A 22,109-nucleotide genomic window follows, 5' to 3' on the forward strand; every position below is an offset into this window, starting at 1 on the left:
GCAGTGGGCCTTTGGAAATGTCTACATATTCTTAAAAACACTTTATTTTAATGAGAAATTATTAAAAATGTCTGTAAGAAATGACCTAATTAGGAGTATTGTATTCTGTTACATCTTTTCTTCCAAGTGAGATATCTTATCTAAAAACATATTTGAAATCAGCATTCTACAATATATCTCCACACAAAATTTAAGCAACGTAAGTTGAAAAATTAAAAAGGAGTTTAAGTCACCTTAAGTCACCTTGCTCAAACTTGTTATAACTTTAATTCGCTTTACTTCCTTGTAATTCATCTAAATTCACTTTAATTCATCTTAATTACCCATAATTACTACAAATAATGTTACATCATTTACTATCTTTTGTGTTACTACTGACGTCACACAAAACGCTTGTCACATCACATGATGTGATGATTTCTGGTACCACTCATTCTCTACAACACTGGCTTTTCTGCCTCACAGGACATATAATGCTTTTGCATTATATGTGGAATGAAGCAGCTAATGCAAAGTGCACGAATAGTCTGTCAAAGATGTCTCCCGCTTTAATCATCTGCTGTATGACGCCGTCTTCAGTTTTGTTTGTTTCTATGTGTGCCTCCGAGAAACGGAGCGAATCACTGCATATTGACACCAACCCGCTTGTTTTATTCCTTGAGACAGTATATGCAACTAACCAGTGCTGAGCAACGCGCCATTGGCGAGGATTACAAGTCGGAGTCGGTGCCATTGCTAACAGCGGCAGAATGTTTCAATTAAAAACCTGGCACCGATCAGCAAGAAGCTTGGCAGCGAACGTTGAAGTAGCTAGGCCTAGCATTGCCATGATGTGGCTACGGTTGCCAGCGGGTCTGCGTGCGAGCGCCGGCTTGAGGCGGCACGACAATCAAAATGGCGGTGGTGGTGGCTTCGATTAATGCCGTTTCGGATGCGGTCATGGCAAAAAGTCCAGAAACTCGGACAGCGAAGGTTTTCTTGCGCGCAAAATTTCAGCCGTTCTTATACATTGACTCCATGGGGTACCGTGACAGTAACAGAAGTCACCAACCCATCACTAACAGAAGTTATTGGTGACGTGTGCCTGCGCACAAATTTCCACCACGTTTTTTTTTCTCTTTCTTTTTTTTTTCTTCGCGCACAGCATTCAGGAGTCTGTCCTAAGCTCTTCCTCTATGGTGGGCTCAAAGGAACGCTGGTCGGAGGTGCCGCCACATGATTTGGCACACTGCAGAGAGCGTTGTCAGAGCGAAGTATATTCTAATTAACTGTCGCAAATGCTTGCGCATTCGAATTATCAGGTGTTTTCGCCCTTTGGAATATGCATAGCTTTGACGGGACCACCACCATCGGTTTTAATAAACCAAAAGTTCGAAATAACGAGCTTCGACTAATATTTTTCTCTCACTGAAGAGCAGCACATACCCCTTTGCTGCCTGGAGTGCACAGAAGGATATGCATAGCCCCACAGAATCAGGTAGTGTCATATCGTATAAGATAAAGCAACTATAGTTATTTCAAAGGGTAGATGGCACTAGTAGTTAGAGTTGTTTTACTTATTGCTGCGTTTTTCAGCTGTCGTCACTCTTCAAATATGTAAATTTCGTTGCTCTTTTGCCATGAATGAGTTGTCCAGCTAGTGCAAAAATTACTTCTTGCACTTCAGCAGTGCAGTTAGATCAATTGTCAGGTTTGATGCAAGAGTGAGCCATTGTTTTCAGCTACCTGCAAGTATGCTGAACATAGTGGCTGCTACAGAAACAGCCTGACATACCTATTCTTTCTGGTCATGCTGGGCAGACAGCTTATCAATGGGAGGAGTTTTCGCAAGGGATGACACAGTCTAGTATATCACAAAAGAGGAAGCAAGAACTGCTCAATAATGACACGGGTGCCAACAGACGTTCGGTACAATGGGCAAGGGTACTACCCATGCACCAGTCTGCGCAAGAGGTGCCGATGGTGCTCGACGACTTCACGGAAAAATGCACAAAGCTTGTGTGTAGAGCGTGCCAAGTACCTCTTTGCATTGCATGCTTTTAACCCTTCCATAAGAAGCCGTAGTCACTTGAAAGAAAGAAGCCCAAGGTGTGCAGAGGGACGCATGTCCCACCTTCGCTCATGGCCTCAAGTTATCTGTGGGACAGGTGCAGTCCCGCTGATTCTTCAGAGAATACACTTGCACAAGAAATAACTTGCTTTTTTTTTTTTTGCAGTTATTCCATGTGGTACAAATCATTTGGGAAAAGGTATAGCAGAAACCCTGAGTAGATTTCTCACGCCTGACAAAGGAATATCCAGTGGCAAGCTCAGTGACCAGAGTGGTCCAAAGGCTGGCTTCGGACACAGTTTGACCATGGAATAACCAGTTATCCATTTTAGCGTGAAAGGTTTCGACGCAGACAGACGGACATATAGAGGCGCACCTTTAGGGACCTGACGGGCCAGGTTCCTAAATGTCTGCCTCTGTATAAATTGGTGTTGCAGTTTATTCGGGCTATGAAAAATCGGTCAACCAACGCATTGTTATCCTTTTCATGTATCTTTTGCACTAAAGCTGGCACAAAGGAAAAATTGCAAGATCAGTGTCGGTACGATGATAACGAAGCTCTAAAAGTGAAGCATTTCACAATAAAACTGTAAAGATTAGCAGGTATGGAACTGGAAAAGCAAATAAAGGAGGTGCTCACAGGTCAATGATGACGACATTGTCAGGCTTCACATCTGCGTGGATGATGCCACACAAGTGCACCTGTTGCAGGGCGGTGATCAACTCGAAGGCAAAGTAGAGCACCAGGCACTCGGGGATGCAGCCGCGGCCTTGCTTCTGGTACCGGCCCACCAGATCCTGCCAGCACAGAGTGCACAAGCTACACGGTTTCTCACAATGGCATAGACGTAAAAGTGGCACTGCGGTGCTGTTGCATGCATGCGAATGCTTTGCCTGGAAAGTCAGGGCAACTTGAAGAAATACCTAGTGAATTGTTCGATCTACCAGAGTGGTTTAGTCCGTACAGTCAAACCCCCTCATATCGTACGAAAAGGAACACTAAATTGAGCAGCTGTGCACGCTGCCTGCCTCCATCGACAGCTGATGCCCGTCTGCACTATTGCCACAGTCGCCTCGCGAGTTTCGTAGGGATGAAAGGGGAGCGGAGAGAGAGGCGCATGACGTGCGCAGCATGCCGGCACGACTGCAGCAGCTTGCCGTTATTACTACGTTTGCTTCTTTGAGTATTCGCGTTTGTTTCTCTTTCAGTACAGACACCCAGTAGACAGGTTTCATTGTTATACCAATAACGCAGCATGAGAACATTGCAGTAAGTGGTTTATTTTACTATAGAACACACAAAAGTTCATAGTGCCGTGGCTGCTCATTGTTATACAGTCAAAGATCAATATAACGAAGGTGTACTTGCAACGAAAAACTTTGTTAATGACTAATTTCATTAATTCAGTAGTAATAATAGTTACACAAATACCCAGCACATTTATGTTCTATAGTACCTCATCAGTAAGAAATTGTAAAGAAATCATGAGGAGGTCGGGCCGTAACAGCGTGGTTATGAGCTCCAACATGTGCGGTCCAGATCACACTGAGTGGAATGCATCGGTACGGCTCACGGCGTCCTAGATTTGCAATTTGCGTTGCGTGATGCTGTAAATCTTGGACACCATAGCTGACTGAGCTTGGTGCCCGCAGCCGTCAAAAGATGGTGCCCACAAATTGAAAGTGAAAATGTAAAAAGATAGATAATCGTCCAGATAAAAAAAAAATTCACAGTTTCGATAGCAAAGAGCCAAGTATGCAAAGTAAGGTTTTAGTTTTATCGGTGTAATGTGTTACTCAGGCAAATGTGAACATCTCGCTCGATGACCACAGACACTCGCTGTCACAAACAGAGTGAACGCTTCACGCCGTGTCTCAGAAACTTGGGATTATGCAGCCGCCAACAGTAAACACATGGGAACACAATGTGCATCACGGCATCAACCATCTCTGCTTTTAGCTTTGCGCTTGCCGCAGATTACCTCCTAAATGGACAGATTACCTAGATGGAAAGCCTCGCAAAGTCACAGCAACGGTAGAGGAGGAAATGCGTGCTCTCCTGTACCCACCCCTCTTGTACTTAAGATGAGAGTTGTTTACTAACGCGTTAAATGGCGCAGTGGGGTTTTCTTCATATCGCAACCCGGCGCACACGTTTCGATGGCTTCTCAACGTTTTCATGCAGAAGGATGCTTGCGAATGCTTGAAATGGCCTAAACCTGTGTTAAATTGAAACCATGTTGCAAAATTACTTTGTTAAATTGCAACATATACACAGTTTTCGACGTAGCTAAGATCGGGAAATAAAAATAGTTAGTTACATTGTGAATCTCGCAACATCGAGGTTCGTTATATCAAGGTTTGACTGCATTCAAGATATCGTTAAAACCAGCATTGTTGGAAGTGGGTTCAACCGTATCACAAAAGTGTTTAGCGTTACACTTTTGCAACATTATTAGCATATAGTAATTTCCTACTAAAAGAACGCTAAAGAGAAATAGTAAATCAATTCAGAAGTACTATGTATTTCATAACTATTTTCAATAATTTCGCTGTATACTACTGCATGTATACTACTGAAATATAAAACAAACACCAAACCTTTAGTATTTGAGCTCCAGGCTGAAACCCAAGCACTAGTATGTCAGAGTGACTTTGCGCATTTCAAAATGATTTCTCATGTTTGGGCTGTTGCGGCTCTGTAAATGTTCTTGAAATGAGATGAACTTTAGTGACGCTCCTTTAAGACAATGTAGGTCATTTTAACCGATAAAAGATTTCATCATCATTGTCAGTTTATTTCTATATATGGTTACAGAATGTTGCTAAAAATCACCTGGGCCCTTAGTCATACTCCTAGTTCTTGGCCCATGCAAATTAGTACAAAACACCATTGCAACTCAGGTTAACAGGTAATGTGATTTGTAAGTACTGTTTCTACTAACATTGCTGTTAACATGATATTAATAAGTTTGTTCTAGCACAAGAGAAAAACCAACAATTGCAAAATCAGTTACCGTAGATACTCGCATAATGATCGCATTTCTTTGTAATAAAAATTGTCGCTAATTCAGGGGTGCGATCATTACAAAAGCTAAATTTCCCGCAACAGAAAATTTTTTTTTCATTTTGTGTTTGCTGCAGGATGACAACAGATCAACAAATAGCCGGCTGCCACTGTATGTAGTGCAGGACAAAAAAAAAAAAAAAATGCCGGCCGGCGAAGCAAGCCGCATGCGATTTTTTTTTTCCTGCTCGTGAGTACATTGCGTGCATTGAAACAGTTTCTTCCGTATCTGTAATGAATAATACCGTTAATATCTGCAAGTTTGCGGCAATAACGTAGCCATGTCCACTTTGAGGGGACAGAAACGGATGGGTGCGCTTAGCTGCCAGTGACATAGAAACACATGGCAGGCAAGCTGCGGAAACTGCGGAATTTGTCTTCACTACTATCCTAATATGGCATGTTTCTGCTAAGGGCAAATATCTTAGCTGTGTTACAAGCGTCGGCGTATGAGTAAGGGTACACTTCTAACCTATCAGTGTAAACGTGCCTGCTATCGTTGCCGCTCCCGGTTTGTTGCGTGCCCACGAGTGCAGACGAGAAGAATCGAAATCCGCCTTTTTTGTTGATGTTGACCACAACCATTATAAAGCCTACACATAATAAAGGCAAGTGTGGTTGTAGTTTTTTTTTTGTTGTTGTCATGGAAGTGCGGAAAGTGATGAAAGGAATGAAATGGGGCATCTGCTTAAGAATATTTGGTGCATGCAGATCGCTTGGTTTGTCTTGAAGAGTCGTTCGTGTAGCATTCGACAGATAGTAAGCGTGATCATTATTAGCTAGACTTGGCACACGACATATCACTGCGGCAAGTTTGGGGTGCGATCATTACACGAGAAATAAAAAAAATCGAATTTTGATGACAAAATTCAGGGGTGAGATCATTACGAGAGCGCGATCAGGGCTATGATCATGGGCCAAGTATTGCACTATCTTAGGGATCGGCCCACATATGGGGAGGGCTTAATGCCTGCTTCACCTCCGCCGCGGGTCGGCCCGGCATTGCCCTACCTTTGGATGGACCCACGTATGCAGAGCGCTCAACGCTTGCTTTACCTCCGCCGCGGGTGGGCCCAGCATTGCACTATCTTAGGGATCGGCCCACGTATGGGGAGTGCTTAACGCCTGCTTCACCTCCGCCACGGGTCGGCCCGGCATTGCCCTACCTTTGGATGGACCCACATATGCAGAGCGTTCAACGCCTGCTTCACCTCGGCTGCGGGTGGGCCCAGTATTGCACTATCTTAGGGATCGGCCCACGTATGGGGAGTGCTTAATGCCTGCTTCACCTCCGCCGCGGGTCGGCCCGGCCTTGCCCTACCTTTGGATGGACCCACGTATGCAGAGCGTTCAACGCCTGCTTCACCTCCGCCGCGGGTGGGCCCAGTATTGCACTATCTTAGGGATCGGCCCACGTAAAGGGAGTGCTTAATGCCTGCTTCACCTCCGCCGCGGCGGAGGTAAACCAGGCGTTAAGCACTCCATACGTGGATGAAGCACTTCACTTTTCGTTTGGAGCTTTGACTGTCATCAGCTCTCGCTGCCATTCCATCTTCACAGAGTGGAATGCTTGTCAATGTTCTCACTCCTTTTAGATGGCGGTAGTTATCGGCATCTCCTGGGGCGTGAAGGCCAGTTTTCTCATCGATTCGGTGCCCGCGCGAATAACTCGAGATTAGTTCAGTTGTCACTATCTATTCAACGATCACGCGCATCACTATTGCTTTGTTAGTTCAACCTTTTTGTTTAGAGTGATCGAGGGACCAGGAAAGTTATTCGTTTCATAGTCAGCTGGTCTGTATGCTCGAGGAACGAGTTGCAGCTGGAGAAAACGCCAGGTGCAGTAAACTTTTTCTTTTGCTTCATTATTTTCTTGAGTGACGGCTCGCCGCAGTGCTGGCAGATCCTCGGAAGCATTACCCGCGATATGGGTTAGGTAAGGTGGAAAATAAAATAATGCCAAACAGCGTCCATCATCAGACCCTGCAATAACCGGTAAAACCATAAAAGATATGATTGTCACCCGTTACCTCGTCTGGCTTTTCCATAATTGTACAGCACTTTTCGTGAAAAATTGGCAACTGGAAAGAAATGTTGCAGAGAGCTGAGAAATTAAGTGATTTACTGAGGGAGAGAGCTAATGAAACAGCCAAAGAGGAAGGAAAAGCGAAAATTAACAAGTTCAACTGTTGTTTGTGAAAATATGTATGGATCAACATCTCTTTACTTAAAAAAAAAGTATAGAAAAGGCCGCCAGAAGTGGAGAATAATTCCGTGTGTTTTGAATCACGCTTCCACAGTTATCAGTGGAGCCACCTGACGTAGCCAGTTCTCTGCTGTGCTAATGTGAGTGTTTCCATTACCTTGGGCGCAGTGTGTCTAGAACTGCAACGTCCTGCACTCTACGCGGTTGTACGGGACTGGTGACCACGCATCGTTACGCAACTTCTCAAATAGCGACATGGGTCGGGTTTGGCACTTTAATTGGTAGAGCAGTAAACGAGGGATCCAAAAGAACTGTGATTGTTCCGGAAACATATATATTTCTCTATAGTTCTTCCAGGGCTAATTCAGAAAACACTACTAGAAATCTATTTTTTACTCTCGCTTGTTTACTTGTTCTTGGCAGTGTTCTTCCTGCGCTTCTGTCATGCGCGAGTCAATTTGATGTGCTTCCTTGTTTGCCAAGTAAAGGAGTGGTGTATCCCACAGGCGTACCTGTGAGGTACACCTTATTTCAATTCTCTTTTGCGGATTTATGCATCTTTATGGTCAATGGTAGGCATTATTCACATTTGTGCTGGTAAAGCTACCTACCCCTCCTCAATTGCATAGGAAGAGTTACCATGGGTTGGGCCGCATGCATGTGATGTTACCAATGGTAGAACACGGTCCCAGTATGAATGATACGAGGGGACATACATCGACAGTCTGTCGCTGAGAGTACGGCTAAACCATTTTGTCAGGTCATTTGCCTGGGGGTGATAGGTGGTGGTGCTGTGATGTATAATGTTGCACTGATGAAGGAGAGACTTTGCTACTTCAGAAAGGAATATGTGCCCTCGGTCACTCGCGAGTTCATGAGGAGCGCCGTGGCACCGAATGATGTGATGGAGGATGAAAGAAGCAATGTTGTGCACTTTGGCCACTAGGAGGGCAGCGGTTTCCGTATGTAGCATCAGGTGATCAACAGCAACTATGGCCCAATTGTTGTGACGGGAGAGGACAATATAAATCAATCCCAACACTGCCAAATGGGCCGACTGGGCATGAGAGTGGCTGCAATGGAGCAGCTGGATGAATAGACAATTTACGACATTGGCAATCAGGGTATGAGCGGACGTATTTGCTGATGTAATTGTACATGCCCCGCTAATAAAATTGAAGTCGAAGGTGTGTGTAGGTCTTGGACATGCCGCCACAGCCACACTGCGGGTCGGCGAGAAATAAAGCGCTGATATCACTGCGGAGTTGTCGCGTTACCACCAGAAGCCACTTGCGGCCATTGCAGTGGTAATTTCGGCGGTATAAATGTCTATCTCGAACTGCGAAATGTGATGGTTGACGGTGGAGTGCCCGAGACACCAGTAGCCCGACAGGATTCTGTAGAGGGTTCAGAAGAGCGGCTATCCATGGGTCCTTTTGCTGCTCTGAAGCCTAGTCAGTGATGTGCGAAGGTAACAAAGTGGGCATCAGGGACAAAACGCTGCTGACGTCAGGCGTGATTGGCGAACGTGATAAAGCGTCGGCGTCAGAATGTTTGCGCCTGGAGGGGTAGACTACCCTGATGTCGTATTCCTGTAGACAACGGGCCCATCGCACGAGGCGGCCAGACGGCTCTTTCAGGGACGACGACAGCAAAGCGCATGGTGGTCTGTGAAGACATCAAAAGGTCAACCGTCAAGGTAAGGCCGAAATTTGGCAAGAGCCCACACAATGGCTAAGCATTCCTTTTCAGTCACAGTAGTTCGCTTTAGCTCTGGTGAGAGTTCGAATGGCGTAGGCTACGATGTACTCATCAAAGGCAGGTTTTTGTAAGTAGACAATGTAAAGTGGTAAATGCGGTGTCACACTCTTCTGACCAGGTAGCAAGGTCACATGTGCCAGCAAGAAGCTGTGTCGGGGGTGCAATGATGGCAGCGAAATTTGGCACAAAACGGTGAAAACAGGAGCACAGGCCTATCAAGCTACACAGGGCCATAAGTGTTGTCAGCTTAAGAAATTTGGCCATGGCGTGAAGTTTAGCAAGATCTGGAAGTACGCCATGTTTGGGAACAACATGGTCCAATATAGTTAAGGGGGGACGCGGGTCTTGAAACAGCCAAAAATCACAAAAAAGTCGATTTTCGGAAAAGTGCATTTTCGCTACGTTTATACAGTCAAGAATCCCTCCACGAAATCTAGAAGCTAAATCTAATCAGAAAATAATAAGAAATCGCGATTAAAGGGGCCAGGGTGAACCCGAAATCAGCAAAATTTGGTCAAAAATGTTCAAACTTCGTGCCATCGCCATTTGCGAACGCGGTGGCCGGTGGTCGCCATCTTGCGCTTGTTTTGAACCTGTTTTCTTTGTGCGCATTTTGCGCCAGTTCAAAATGGCGTCGGTGAAGGGAAACTGACGCTATCGCATCATTTCTGAATGATGCGTCCGTGCCGCCGATTGGCCAAAGCACGCACACCCCGCGTGCCTCGCTCCTATTGGTCTGGCGCTCTTTGACATGCGCTTGACCGCTCTCGCGTTTCGCTAAGTTTATCTCTGGTTTCATCGCGCCGCTGTCTATGTTGTCTACGTTTGTTCAGCCGCTCGCTTCGCGACGACGTTTGATAAGGTGTTCATTTCGCTGCCCGGATGGCTGGAAAAGATCGTCGTCTCAAGGTTACTACGCGTCAAGCGGCTGTGGAATGCGTGACGGAAGGCGACTAGGCCTGTCATACTCGCGGAGTTGCCGGTTGCTGGTCTGCCTGGACCACGACTTACTGAACTCCAGACCTGCACAGATCTCCCTCCTCCAGCACGCCTGTTCTAGTTCGCCCCTTTTGCTGCTAGGGAAAGAACGTACGAGCAGAGTGGCGCTAGTTATAACCTGTTCGCTGTCGTCTGCTTCTGCGATCTGTTCAGCGCTTGTCTTGCCACTTTGGCAGGCACAAAGCACTTGTATTGGCGGTAAATGAATAAATTCACAAATATACAAAAGTAAACATACTAGCGCATGCTTTGCGTTTGAATAGTGAAACTAGAAAGAGGACGAGCGGTGCAAGAAATGTAAACAACGAGCATAGGTGGCAGCTGCCATGCTAGATCGACGGCATAAATTTCCCTTTCCTAGCCTCCGTAAGAGACAGGAAAAATTGTTTAAAAAGATTCATAGGATAATCTAGCTTTTTTTAGTAGCCTAATGTCGTAGGCGACATTAGGATTTACTGCTGTGTGCCGTAGTGAAAGGCAGATGATCTGGTAAAAGTATAGTAAAAGTATTCACGAGTAATTCCTCCACCTGATATGTGCAATGGGCTGATCGATTCTGTTTCAAGGGAAGGTGAGCATATCTTGTTTTTAATGTCGTTGGATGTCTAGCTGAGTAGAAAGCTTGCAAAAAATTAAGCGATCCCAGTGCTTTAAAACGTGCTGCACTGCAAAATGTGTCACGGAACTCTTTTCAAACTGTAAAGCTATCTTTTCTGCATGGTACGGCAGCAGCATAACGGTGGTGCTTAAGATACATACGCAGTGAAGCTGTGTGCGTAATTCTCTTTTTGAACTCACAACGCATTCACGGAGAACTTTTAAGAGTTAAAATGAGTGGTAATCGTTCTGTCGTCGAACACTGCGGTGGTTTCAAGTTTCTAAAGAGTGCAGAAGTGAATTTTACGTGTACAATTAAACTGTTGTGTACGTTGCGAACTCTATACACAATGTGATATATAATAATCTGCTTGAAAAAGGCAATAGGAGCGGTTATTTAACGCTATTTTAGAGAGCAGCGGACTACACGCTCCGACATTTTTTAGGTTCGGGCAGTCAACTTTTGGAGCCAAGTGACTGGTCAAAGCCTTGTGGCATCACTGTAACTGTGTTAGCAAAAATCATCAACTAGAGAAGCAGTTCGTCACAACACAACAGCTGCCGTACTAATTACAATGCCGCACAGCCGCCCACCACGTAGCAGACGAACAGATTATAAAAGCGCCACCTACGGCCGTCGGTTGAACGAAAGTGGGCGCAAGCTGCTCCTATAGAAGCCGGATATCTGTGCAGGTCTGGAGTTCCAGTAAGTCGTGGCCTGGACATTCTACCGGATCGAGTTCCGAGCTGCAAACTGGCATGTCTAGCGTCAACACTTCGTCCGCCCATGCCACGCGTGTTGGCACAGATCATGCAGGCACCGCTTCCTTCACGACTGAAGAAAGTAGCGAGCCCACAGCGAGCACCGGAAAACGTGCCTGGCGTCGCAGTCTGCAATGGAACGAAAGTTCAAGCTGCTGGGTGTCAACACGAGAGAGGACATCAACGACAGCGGAAGTGAATTTGCAATCGTGGATTTATCCGTCGTACAAGAGTTCCTTGGACTCGTGCTGTGTCCCGGGTGCGGCTAGAAGAAAGTGGTAATGCTTTCAAGGACCCCGCCAAGGAGTACGGGCTCGCAGCAATGTTGTGACAATGTTCTGTCGTCAAAATGCTGCGAGAGCAAAGGGAGAGCCTGAACCTAGGCACCACTACAACTTGCCAGAACATGTGGCAGAAGCAATGCTGCCTGTATATACGCGGCTATCTGAAAAAACCCTGCTCCAGAGATGCCAGCAAGGCAAGACACAGAATTCGAATGAGAGTATTCACTCAGTGATTTGGAGTGTCTCAAAGGAACAGCATGCATCTCTCTTTGCCGTGCAAGCTGCTGTTGGGGAAGCTGTCCTACGCTTCAACACTGGGAACCTGCTTGCATCCACTGCAATTCCACAGCAGCTACACATGAATATTCCGGGCAATGCATCTCAGCGAGCGAAGGAGAAAGACTGCCATCGAAGTGCTAACTCCAACAAGAACCCTCTTTGAGCACAAGGAAGCTGGCCAAAAAGCGGCATAAAGATAGGATGCATCCAGTTTATACCCCTGGTGAATTTCCTTGAGATTTTATTGGTATGTTCTCGATAAAGATGTTGCAGAATGTTTTTCCTTGATTTCTCAAAACAACAATTCTGACATACTTCCAATTTGGAGGTAAAATAGCTTCTGTCCTATTTCAGCTATCGGCATATTTTTTTTTTGCCAGAAAGAGAAACGTATGCAGTAAGCAATATGCACCTTTTCAAACCAGTACTCTTCTCAAAAAGTTCTTGAAATGGGTCACATGCTTGACATGTCAAGATGACATTTTTTTTCTCACAACTTTGATGAGCTCTAACTCTTGCTCAGACTAGCCTAGAACATTTATTAATACCTTATGACACTCATTGAACATTCTAGATAGCCTTTATACTGAAATTACTGTTTTAGGGTTTTCCGTTCAGATGCTAATTTTCCTCCAAACAAAGGACCCAGGTTATACAATGCTTTTAGAGTATATCAGAAACTACTAATCCTATGGCAAAATTAATTATATTTTTAGAATCTGCATATTAAAATACACCAAGTGTGAAAATTTCGTTCAGATCTGTTTACAAATAAAAAAGTATTTCAAGTGTATCCTCCCCCCCTTAACTTGCACCGAAAAAAAACTTCTGTAAGTTGCAGGCCCGCTTGCGTAAGGCAGATCAATGTTTAAAGCATTGGAGATGTCTCTAGAAGTCAGGCGCAAGCACTACAACGTCGCCTAAATAACAGGGGTATGTTTGCCACTTCAGGCCACGCAAAATAGTGTGCATTATCCGTTCAAATGTGGCGCATTACACATGCCAAACAGCATGACATTAAATTCATACAAGCTGTCCAGTGTGACAAATGTGGTCTTACAGCGATCAGCGTCAGCCATGGGCACCTGCCAGTATCCTGAGCGGAGATCTAAGGAAGGAAAAAATCCATGGGCACCTGCCAGTACCTAGAGCGGATATCCAAGGAAGGAAAAAATGTGGCTCCTTGTAAGCAGTCAAATGCATCTATGTGCGGCAAAGGCTAGACATCCTTTCCCGTGATCTTATTCAAACGACGATAATTGACGCAAAATCGGATGGAACCATCTTTCTTTTTGACAAGATTGATTGGGGATGCCCATGGACTACTTAATGGACAAATAACACCTAGAGTGAGCATGTCAGTCACCTGCTCGTCTATAACCAGCCTCGCTGTGGCTGAGACCCGGTAAGGTTGCTGCCGCAGAGGAGCATGAGAGTTAGTGTCGATGGTGTTGGAGACAACTGTTGCTTGACCCAAAGAAGTAGTGAGGCAATCAAATGCAGCTCTGAAATGATGAAGACGAAGAAGCTCGTCACACTGCATCAGAGTAAGGTTACGGTCAACGAATGTGGTAAAGGGGTGTGGTGAAGAATTCGAAGGCACAGGGTCTACAGTGGCGATGTAAGCAGCAGGTGGGTCTCGATGCGCGCTGAAGGTGCACCGGCTCAACACAACCGAGGCACTCGTGGCGCAACAAATGAAGCGGGAGTGATGCTGGGTTAGAAATACACATGGAAGTGGCACCAGCACAAAAATTAAGCACAGCGAATGGCAGAGGAACTATTTGGTGTTGGGCAATAAGGTCAGACGACCTAAAAAGCACACTATCGTCACACAGGGTGTCGCACAACAAGGGGATGATCGCAGATGACCACGGAGGTATGCTGGTGTCTTCTGCAACCAAAAATATGGCACGAGGCTGCTCCTCAAATTACATGTGACAAATAAATAAATAATCAGCAAAACGAGCTAAGCAGGAATGCAACCTCGCCGCGAGTACAGCCCATGACGGCATGAAAGAAAATCCCATCCCAAGACGACGTTGTGAGAACGAGAGGCGAGGAAAAAAATTCAATAACATAACGCTCTCCTTCGATGATGGCTCAATGTGTTGCGTGCTACCTGTGCATAACGAAAGACCTGAAAGTGGCATCATCACCATCCGAAGTCTGCTGCAGTGGTGGGCAAGCATTACGGAAATTGTGGCTCCTGTGTCTGCAAGCACTAGTACAGTCGCCGACCGTTTATTCGGACCTCACGGGGACTGCAGAAATGTCAGAATAAACAGGTGTCTGAAAAAGCAGATTAAGAAAAAAAAAATGAAATCCTTTATTTTCACACACTTATTCGGGCTCAGCAGTAGGCTTGAAAAAATTGTGAATGCTCCGTTGCACGCTGTTCGGTTTATGCGCAATCAGATAAGCCTGAATCTCAGAGAGGGTCGTACGGTCACTATAGGCGGCTGAAAGCACAGTCACTGCTTGTACACTGTCAGGAGTGACAAGCGCCAACAAAGAAGGAAGACGAGGAAGAAGGAGTGGAGCGAGCGCGTGGAGCGGCCATCTTGGAGAAGGGGCACGCGCAGGGAAGGACGTGGTGGCCGGGCGCAGCGTTCCAGGAGAAGACGGCCGGAGATCGCCTTTCTGGGTCCTGCCCCAGGTCCTAGGCGACACATTGACGTCCCGCCCGAGTACCAGGCTCAGCGAGCAGATGTTCGACGTCCCCGGAACTACCGCTGGCCCGGAACTACCACTGGCCCGGAACTACCTGCCAGGACACCTCAGCGTTTTCGCCGCTGAACGTAGACGCGCGGAGGCTGGCTACAGCCAGTCACCGTCCCGTCTAGAGAACTAAGCTGGGCCGGCGCGCATCAGGAGCGCCAGCCGGCACGAGCCCCGCTCTGCCGGAGCGCGACAGCTCCTCAGCGACCGTGCCTTCGTCACGTCGGCCGGGGCATCGGTGACGCCGGACACCAGCAAAGACTGAAGACGACCAGATTACAACGACGGACCACAGACCGGGGGGACGCCGATACCCACGTCGAACAGAACCGGTACTGTAAGCGCCCCTACTATAGCGTATAGATGATCGCCGCACGGACGTTAGTAAACGTGGGTGTGCGTGCGTGAAGCTTAGCAAGGGAGGACGCATTCTGTGTGCAATAAGTGTCGAAAGTTACCGTGTGTTCCTGTAGTTAAAAGTCCAAAGGAATGAATGTTGTGTGTGCTGCACCTTGTGTTCATGTGTTCCTTCCGCCCGCTCAAGCAAGCGTACCAGGCGTTAACTTATGCGTGACATACACGCTCCGCATGCGACGGCAGTGTAGCACATGGCGCATCACCTTCCGACTCAGAGTCATTGTCCGGCGGCGCAGAAGAAACCTGACGAATGATCTCGCCATGGTCGAGTTCTGCGCATGTCAGTACAGCAGTGTCAGCACCTGTGAAACTGTCAAATGAGACGGTGTCCAGAATCGCAATGCTACCACTGCACAGGTCTCGACCGAACATTTTCCGCGTCAGTAGGGAGCACATCAGAAGGCGACAAATCCTAGGCCTCCCGGCACCCGCTTGCTGGCATTCCCCAGTGCAGTCTGCGCAGGCACTGTCGGCACCATTAGACACTTGACGCGATGTTTCCGTATGCTGCTTTGGATAACTGGAACCTCGACACAGCACACAAAGCAATCACCACCATGCCCACACCAGTCGCACAAATGAAAAATGTGACCTACTCACAGCGTCGTGCGTGAAAAAAAAACCCAATCAGCTGCTGCATTGTCTTGACATGGCTTACAAAATTGAAACCGGAACTGCTGTAGAGCCACTCCATCAAACCAGGCAGAAACGATAGAGTTTCTCACTATATAATAAAGTGAGAAACTCTATGGAAACGATGATGATGAGCGGGGATTTGCAGTAGCGCCACTTCGTGGGGCAGCAAGGAGGCTCCGTTCAAAACAAAAATGGCGTTCAGCAAGTCGAACCATGCACCGGTCAGAGTCGGTGCATGGTGCTCTCGATCAAGTTGGCTCAAGGAGTGTCTGAAAAATCAGACGAGAGGTTGCAAGGTGTCCGAACTTTCGGTAGTTAATATACATTATGGTCTATGGGGAGAATGGCGGTGCCGCGAAGCGGACCGAATAGTCGAGCATGTCCGAATTTTCGGAGTCCGAAAAATCAGTCTGCGACCGTATCTGTACTCCTTCCACGATCATATGAATCATGTTACGAGGGGAGATTGGAGACCTTGAAGATTTTGCAAGACACGCAATTCTGACCTCCCAAACTGTGGTGACCAGTTTTCCTCGGGACGAGTGGTAACACCTCATGGGCAAAATGGAGCGGCGGCAAGGGGAAGGTGGTCGACAACTGGCAAAAGCAGATTCGTCTGATAGGCTCATTGAATTGAAGGGTGGATCCGGTGAAGCATGGTGTTGAAATTTTCTTGGAGGGTAGTTTAAAGCTGGCTGCCAGAAGCAAGCAGGAGGTGACATCCGGCGCCGGTAGAAATGTGCCATGTGGTCAGTAATCCTGCAGCAGTAATAAATTGGCCGATTGTCTGGTGTGTGCCATGGGTTCTACGGGCGGGGATACTGCGGCACTAACCTGGCGGGAGAAGGAGGTGTCCGTGTTGGTGCATACAACGCGGCAGGGGTCAGCGTTGAGGGCACCGTACCTAACTGCACATAGGTGTGTGGTGCAGCAACAGGAGTGTTGTGAAAGACAAGGGGAATGCACTCAGCGACTTGTTCCTGGAAAACATGCTGCAGTGTGGACGTCAATGAAGAGGAAGGTGACTCTTGTGTCAGATGCACCAATGAAAGTAGGCGGGCCACCTCTTCGCAAAAAGACTGCTTAATCTGTGCCATCATCGAAGAGCCATCGGCGATAACAGTCAAGCCTGAGGGAGAGCCTACCAATGCACTGCGTGTGGCGAGCGCCACTGCTTGCGCAACTCATCATAGCTCTGGGGAAGGGTCATTACTTCAGACAGTGCTGAGGGTCTTTGCCAACAGCATCTGAAAGGCATCGTTGTCAACCCCCTTTAAATATGCCTGACCTTGTCGCTTTCCGCCATTGTCGCATTGACCCGCTTGCAGAGATCCATGACATCCTCAATGTAACTAGCGAATGCCTCACCGCTCCGCTGCGCTTATTCTCGCAAACGTTGCTGGGCACGAAGCTTGCGGACTGCACACCGCCCAAACACCTCTGTAAGGCTGGTCTTGAATTCCACCCAAATCGATAGGTCAGGTTCAAGGTTGCGGTACCACAAGTTCGCAACGTCGCTTAGTTAGAATATGACGTTCAGTTTCGTAGCCTCGTCCCACTTGTTGTGGTTGCTCACCCTTTCATAGGAGGCGAGCCATTCTTCCCCGTCATGGTCTCCTATCCCACCGAGAATGGCAGGGTAGCGCTGACACGATGCACCCGAGCAGGCTACGGCAAGCATTGTGGCCGTTGGACATGGTGACAGGTCTTCCATCATGACGGGAATGGATGGCAGAGTCCTCCTTTAAAGTTCCAAGTTTCCAGGCATACCTCGGACCTCAACCAAATGTGACTAGGTTTACTGCAGTCGGTAAGCGATAGCCAGAAGCACAGCGACAGAAACGATAGACATGCAATGGTGATGGCGCTTTTTAGCATGCCAATCTTCTTCTGGCTCCAAGACACACGATGGCAACGGAGCTTTCTAATGCCATTCTTACTTACGATGCAAATACAGTAAAAGCTTGTTAATTCGAACCGCAAGGGGACGCCATCTCAGTTCGAATTAAACGAAGTTCGAACTAACGAAAGCAATGAAGAAAAACAGGACACCGCGACCAGGAAGCAGCAGGGCATGGCGCCAGTTCAATTTAATGTTTGAAAAAATCCGTAATTGTGGTCTGCTTTTTTTCTTTGAAGGCAACAGCAAGCACTTTCTGCTCTAAAGAGCGAATGTTGCGGAAGGCTTCCTCTTCGCTTTCTTCAAAACTGAAGAACAGGCGGGCGGCATTAAGTCCGGCCATGACTTCCGCAGCGGAGGGCCGCACCGGTGCCTCGTCGTCTTCCTCGTCATCGTCACTGGCAGCGACAGGCTCTATGTTTTTAACTTGGGAAATGATGTCCTCGTCTGTGGTCACACCACAGACAACTGCGCTCGCATCCATGTCTACGTAGTCGGCAAAGGAAACGTCTTTCAGAACGTCCGACATGGGAGCGGTGACGCTAGTGACGCAGTCTCCGTGCGCAGGTGGCTCGTCCACGTGCTCGCCTTGCGTGGTGAAGCCACAGTGGCGATAGCAATTGGCTATTGTAGCCCCTGTCACTTGTTCCCAAGCACGCACAAGCATATGCAGTGCACTCAAGAGCGTCACTTCGTAATTCTGGCATAGAATAACTCTTTCTAGTATGTGGCGCCGATAAAATGTCTTCAAATTTTTTATAATGCCCTGGTCCATGGGCTGCAGCACTGCCGTTGTGTTGGCTGGAAGAAAGGCCAACTCAACGGCATTCGTTTGAACTTCAATCTTGTGCGCAGAGCAGTTATCAACAAGAAGAAGGATTTTGCGGCCACAGCGCTCGAACTTCTTGTCTACCTTCATGAGCCACTGCTTAAACAACTCTCCAGTCATCCAAGCCTTCCTGTTTGCCGCGTAGTCTGTTGGGAGGGACCTGATGTTCTTGAAGCAGCGAGGATTGCTCGACTTTCCTACCACGAACAGCGGTAGCTTTTCACTTCCGGTCATATTTGCCGCAACCATCACCGTTACTCGCTCTTTGCTTCGTTTACCCCCCGTACACTTGTCATCTTTGTACGTGATCGTTTTGGTGGGCAGTAACTTGAAGAATAAGCCTGTCTCATCAGCATTAAAAATGTCCTGCGGAGAGTACTTCCGTAGGTAGCCTTGTAGGACCTCAGAGCGCCAGCTTTCACATGTTTCCAAGTTAACAGCCTTCATCTCCCGTGACACCGCACGAAACACAAGGTCGTACCTTTCACGGAAGCGGTGCAGCCACCCATCTGAAGCTGCGAAGTCGTCGTAGCCCAGCCGCAGGGCGAAGTCCGCTGCCTTCGCCAATATGACGGGGCCACTCAGCGGTATGTCCTGAGCACGCATCTCCTTAATCCAGAGGAGAAGCGCTTTTTCGAGGTCGGGGTACTTTGCCAGCCGCATCCTCTTCCTTTCCCTGGCAACTTCTGCCTCTAAGGCGTCTTCAATCGCCCTCTTATTTTTTATATAAGTGGACAGCGTGCTCTTCGGTATCCCATGCTTCTTGGCGATTTCTTGTTTCGACAAGACTCCGGCGTCCACTTCCCGTAAGATGTCGCATTTATCCTTCAGTGTTTTGGCGCAGTAGTATTTACCGCGGGCGCACGCCATTCTGAAACCGCACGTCAGCACGGCGAAGCACACCACCGAGGCCTAACTTTTCAAGCGATCCGCACAACAAAGGTCGTAAGCGCGCCGAAACCACCGCGAGTTCAGGACAAAGACGTTGACGAAGGCTCCTCCTATTCGTTCAATTCTCGAGCGCTAGCGGCGCTGCGATGTACTGCATCGCGGAACAACCGCCCTGTAACCCTGATTATGCATGGGAATACTGCAACAGAGTGCAGGGTAGCAGAAAGGGTGAGGGAATTGGAGCATTCATTCATAAAAATACAAATTGGCAAAGGGTCAAACAGGAATGCAAGGAGCATTTATGGCTAGAAGGAAAAGTAGCAGGGGCGAAAACACTTCTGGGCTTTGTATACCTTTGGACAGGATCAAATGCTAAAGAGGAAAACAAAAAAATGTTGGACTGTATAGCAGCGGACATCAATGAGCTAGGAAAAGGATGTGAAGTAATTGTATTAGGAGACATGAATGCGCATGTTGAAGATATGGATGGGTACACAGACTCCACAGGTAACATGCTGCTGGATATGTGTGAGAGGCTTAACTTAGTTGTCTGTAACTCTACTGAAAAGTGTGACGGGATCATAACATGGGAGGTAGGGGGTCGACACTCGACAATAGATTATGCGTTGATATCACATAGGATGTACGATAGATTAGGAGCCATGATTATAGATGAACAGGGCTCCAGAAGTATAGGTAGCGACCACAAACGTATCAAGTTGAGTTTTAAGAGGGAAACTAAAGCATGAACGACGCGCGAGGAAACGCCAGATGTGATTTTTTACTCAGAAGACGAAGTGGAAATAGCGGCCAAACAAATTGAAGAGGAAATATCAGAGAGTACTGAAACTGATTGGACTTACCCAAAGTTAATGAGACTATTTGAGCGTGAGCTAGGTAAGGCGCGAGTCAGGAAAACAAGGCAAGGGATACGAAAACTCAAGAGCTGGTGGGATGAAGAGGTTAAGAAGGCCATAAAGAAACGTCAGGAAGCCTCCAGGGAACACAGGTATTCCAAAAGTAAGGGAGAACCTGAAGCAGAAGTAGAGAGGAAATGGGTAAACTACATAAAATGCAAAAGGGAAGCATCCTATTTGACCAACGAGACAATCAAGACAAAAGGGTCCCAATGGCTGTCAAAAATAAGCAATAAAAAAGATAAACAGGCAGCTAGAAAATTCTGGCAACATCTGAACTCCTTGGGTAATAGGACAAGCCTAGAGCAGAGGTATATAGTAACAGCTCAAGGTACTCGGTTAGAAGGAGAGGCGGCAATGAAGCATATAGGAACCATGATGAGGGAAAAATTTACAGAACAGACAAATGGTACATGCAGTACGTCGGAGAGGGATAGCCCGGTCAACCCACTGCTTTAGCTTGGACAAAAAGAGTGGGAAAGGGCGGAGAAGAGGGTACCAAGTAGCACATCGGCAGGCCCCGATGGTATTCCAATTATGTTAATAAAGAAATTGGGCCCGAAATCTAAGAAAGCATTGAGGGAGGTGGTGAGCAAAATGCTAGTGGATGGTAAAGTACCTGACGAATGGAGGCTAAGTAGGATGAGAACGACATATAAGGGAAAGGGGGACAAAGCTGACATAAATAACTACCGGCCTATAACAGTGACGTCAGTGGTTTACAGGGTGGTTATGCAGATTATAAAGGACAGACTGCAGGCATGGGTAGAGAACGAGGGGGTACTTGGAGAGCTACAAAATGGGTTCCGGAAGCATAGGAGGCTAGAAGACAATCTGTTCTCGCTAACACAGTGCATTGAAATAGCTGAAAAGGAACACAGACCCCTATGGCTGGCTTTTTTGGACATCAAGGGAGCCTATGACAGTGTACTTCAAGAGGGCTTGTGGGGCATTCTGGAAACTTTAGCAGTGCAAGATGGAGTAACCAATTTCTTAAAAGATATCTATAAAGGTAACTGGGTGATTATACAATGGGAAAAGCAGGTTTCGGAGCCTGTGATGATTCGGCGGGGGCTTAGGCAGGGGTGCCCATTTTCACCTCTGATGTTTATGCTGTACCTACAAGGTCTAGAGGCCAAAATACAGCAAAGCGGACTCGGCTTCAACCTATCATTTCTCAAGCAAGGAAAATTGATTGAACAGTCATTACCAGGACTGATGTACGCGGATGATATTGTATTAATGGCTGACAATGCAGAAGATCTGCAGGAATTAATGGACATATGTGGTACAGAAGGAGACAGGTTAGGCTTGAAGTTTAGCAAAGAAAAATCAGCAGTCATGATTTTTAATGATAACAGTTGCGGCGAGCATAAGATACAGGAGGCCACGCTGGAGATAGTCGATAAATACAAGTACCTTGGGGTGTGGATAAATAATGGCATTGAGTATCTGACAGAGTACGAAAAATATCTAACGACTAAAGGTAACAGAAGTGCAGCGATTATGAAGAGTAGGGCACTGTGGAACTACAATAGGTACGAGGTAGTACGAGGGATATGGAAGGGGGTAATGGTACCAGGCCTGACTTTTGCCAATGCAGTTCTATGTATTAGAACAGAGACCCGGCAACAGTTGGAAATTAGGCAACGTGGTGTGGGTAGGCTCGCTCTGGGAGCACATGGCAAGACACCAAATCTTGGAGTGCAGGGGGATCTGGAATGGTCTTCTTTCGAGGGCAGAGAGGCTAGTAGCAAGATAGCATTTGAGGAGCGATTGAGAAAAATGGGGGA

The 22,109-nt window shown here is 47.1% G+C and overlaps 1 protein-coding gene across 3 annotated transcripts in view; it reads right to left on the reverse strand.

Moving 5' to 3' along the window:
* Window positions 1–22,109, reverse strand: part of LOC142568069 (uncharacterized) — a 368,896-nt gene that overhangs the window by 43,143 nt on the left and 303,644 nt on the right. For all 3 annotated transcript variants that reach the window (XM_075678155.1, XM_075678154.1, XM_075678153.1), the window contains one exon: window positions 2,691–2,848. In XM_075678155.1, the coding sequence (XP_075534270.1) occupies window positions 2,691–2,848 (158 nt within the window). The remainder of the gene's footprint in view (window positions 1–2,690; window positions 2,849–22,109) is intronic.

The sequence above is a fragment of the Dermacentor variabilis genome, unplaced genomic scaffold, assembly GCF_050947875.1.
Source record: "Dermacentor variabilis isolate Ectoservices unplaced genomic scaffold, ASM5094787v1 scaffold_16, whole genome shotgun sequence".
Taxonomy (NCBI): Eukaryota; Metazoa; Arthropoda; class Arachnida; order Ixodida; family Ixodidae; genus Dermacentor; species Dermacentor variabilis.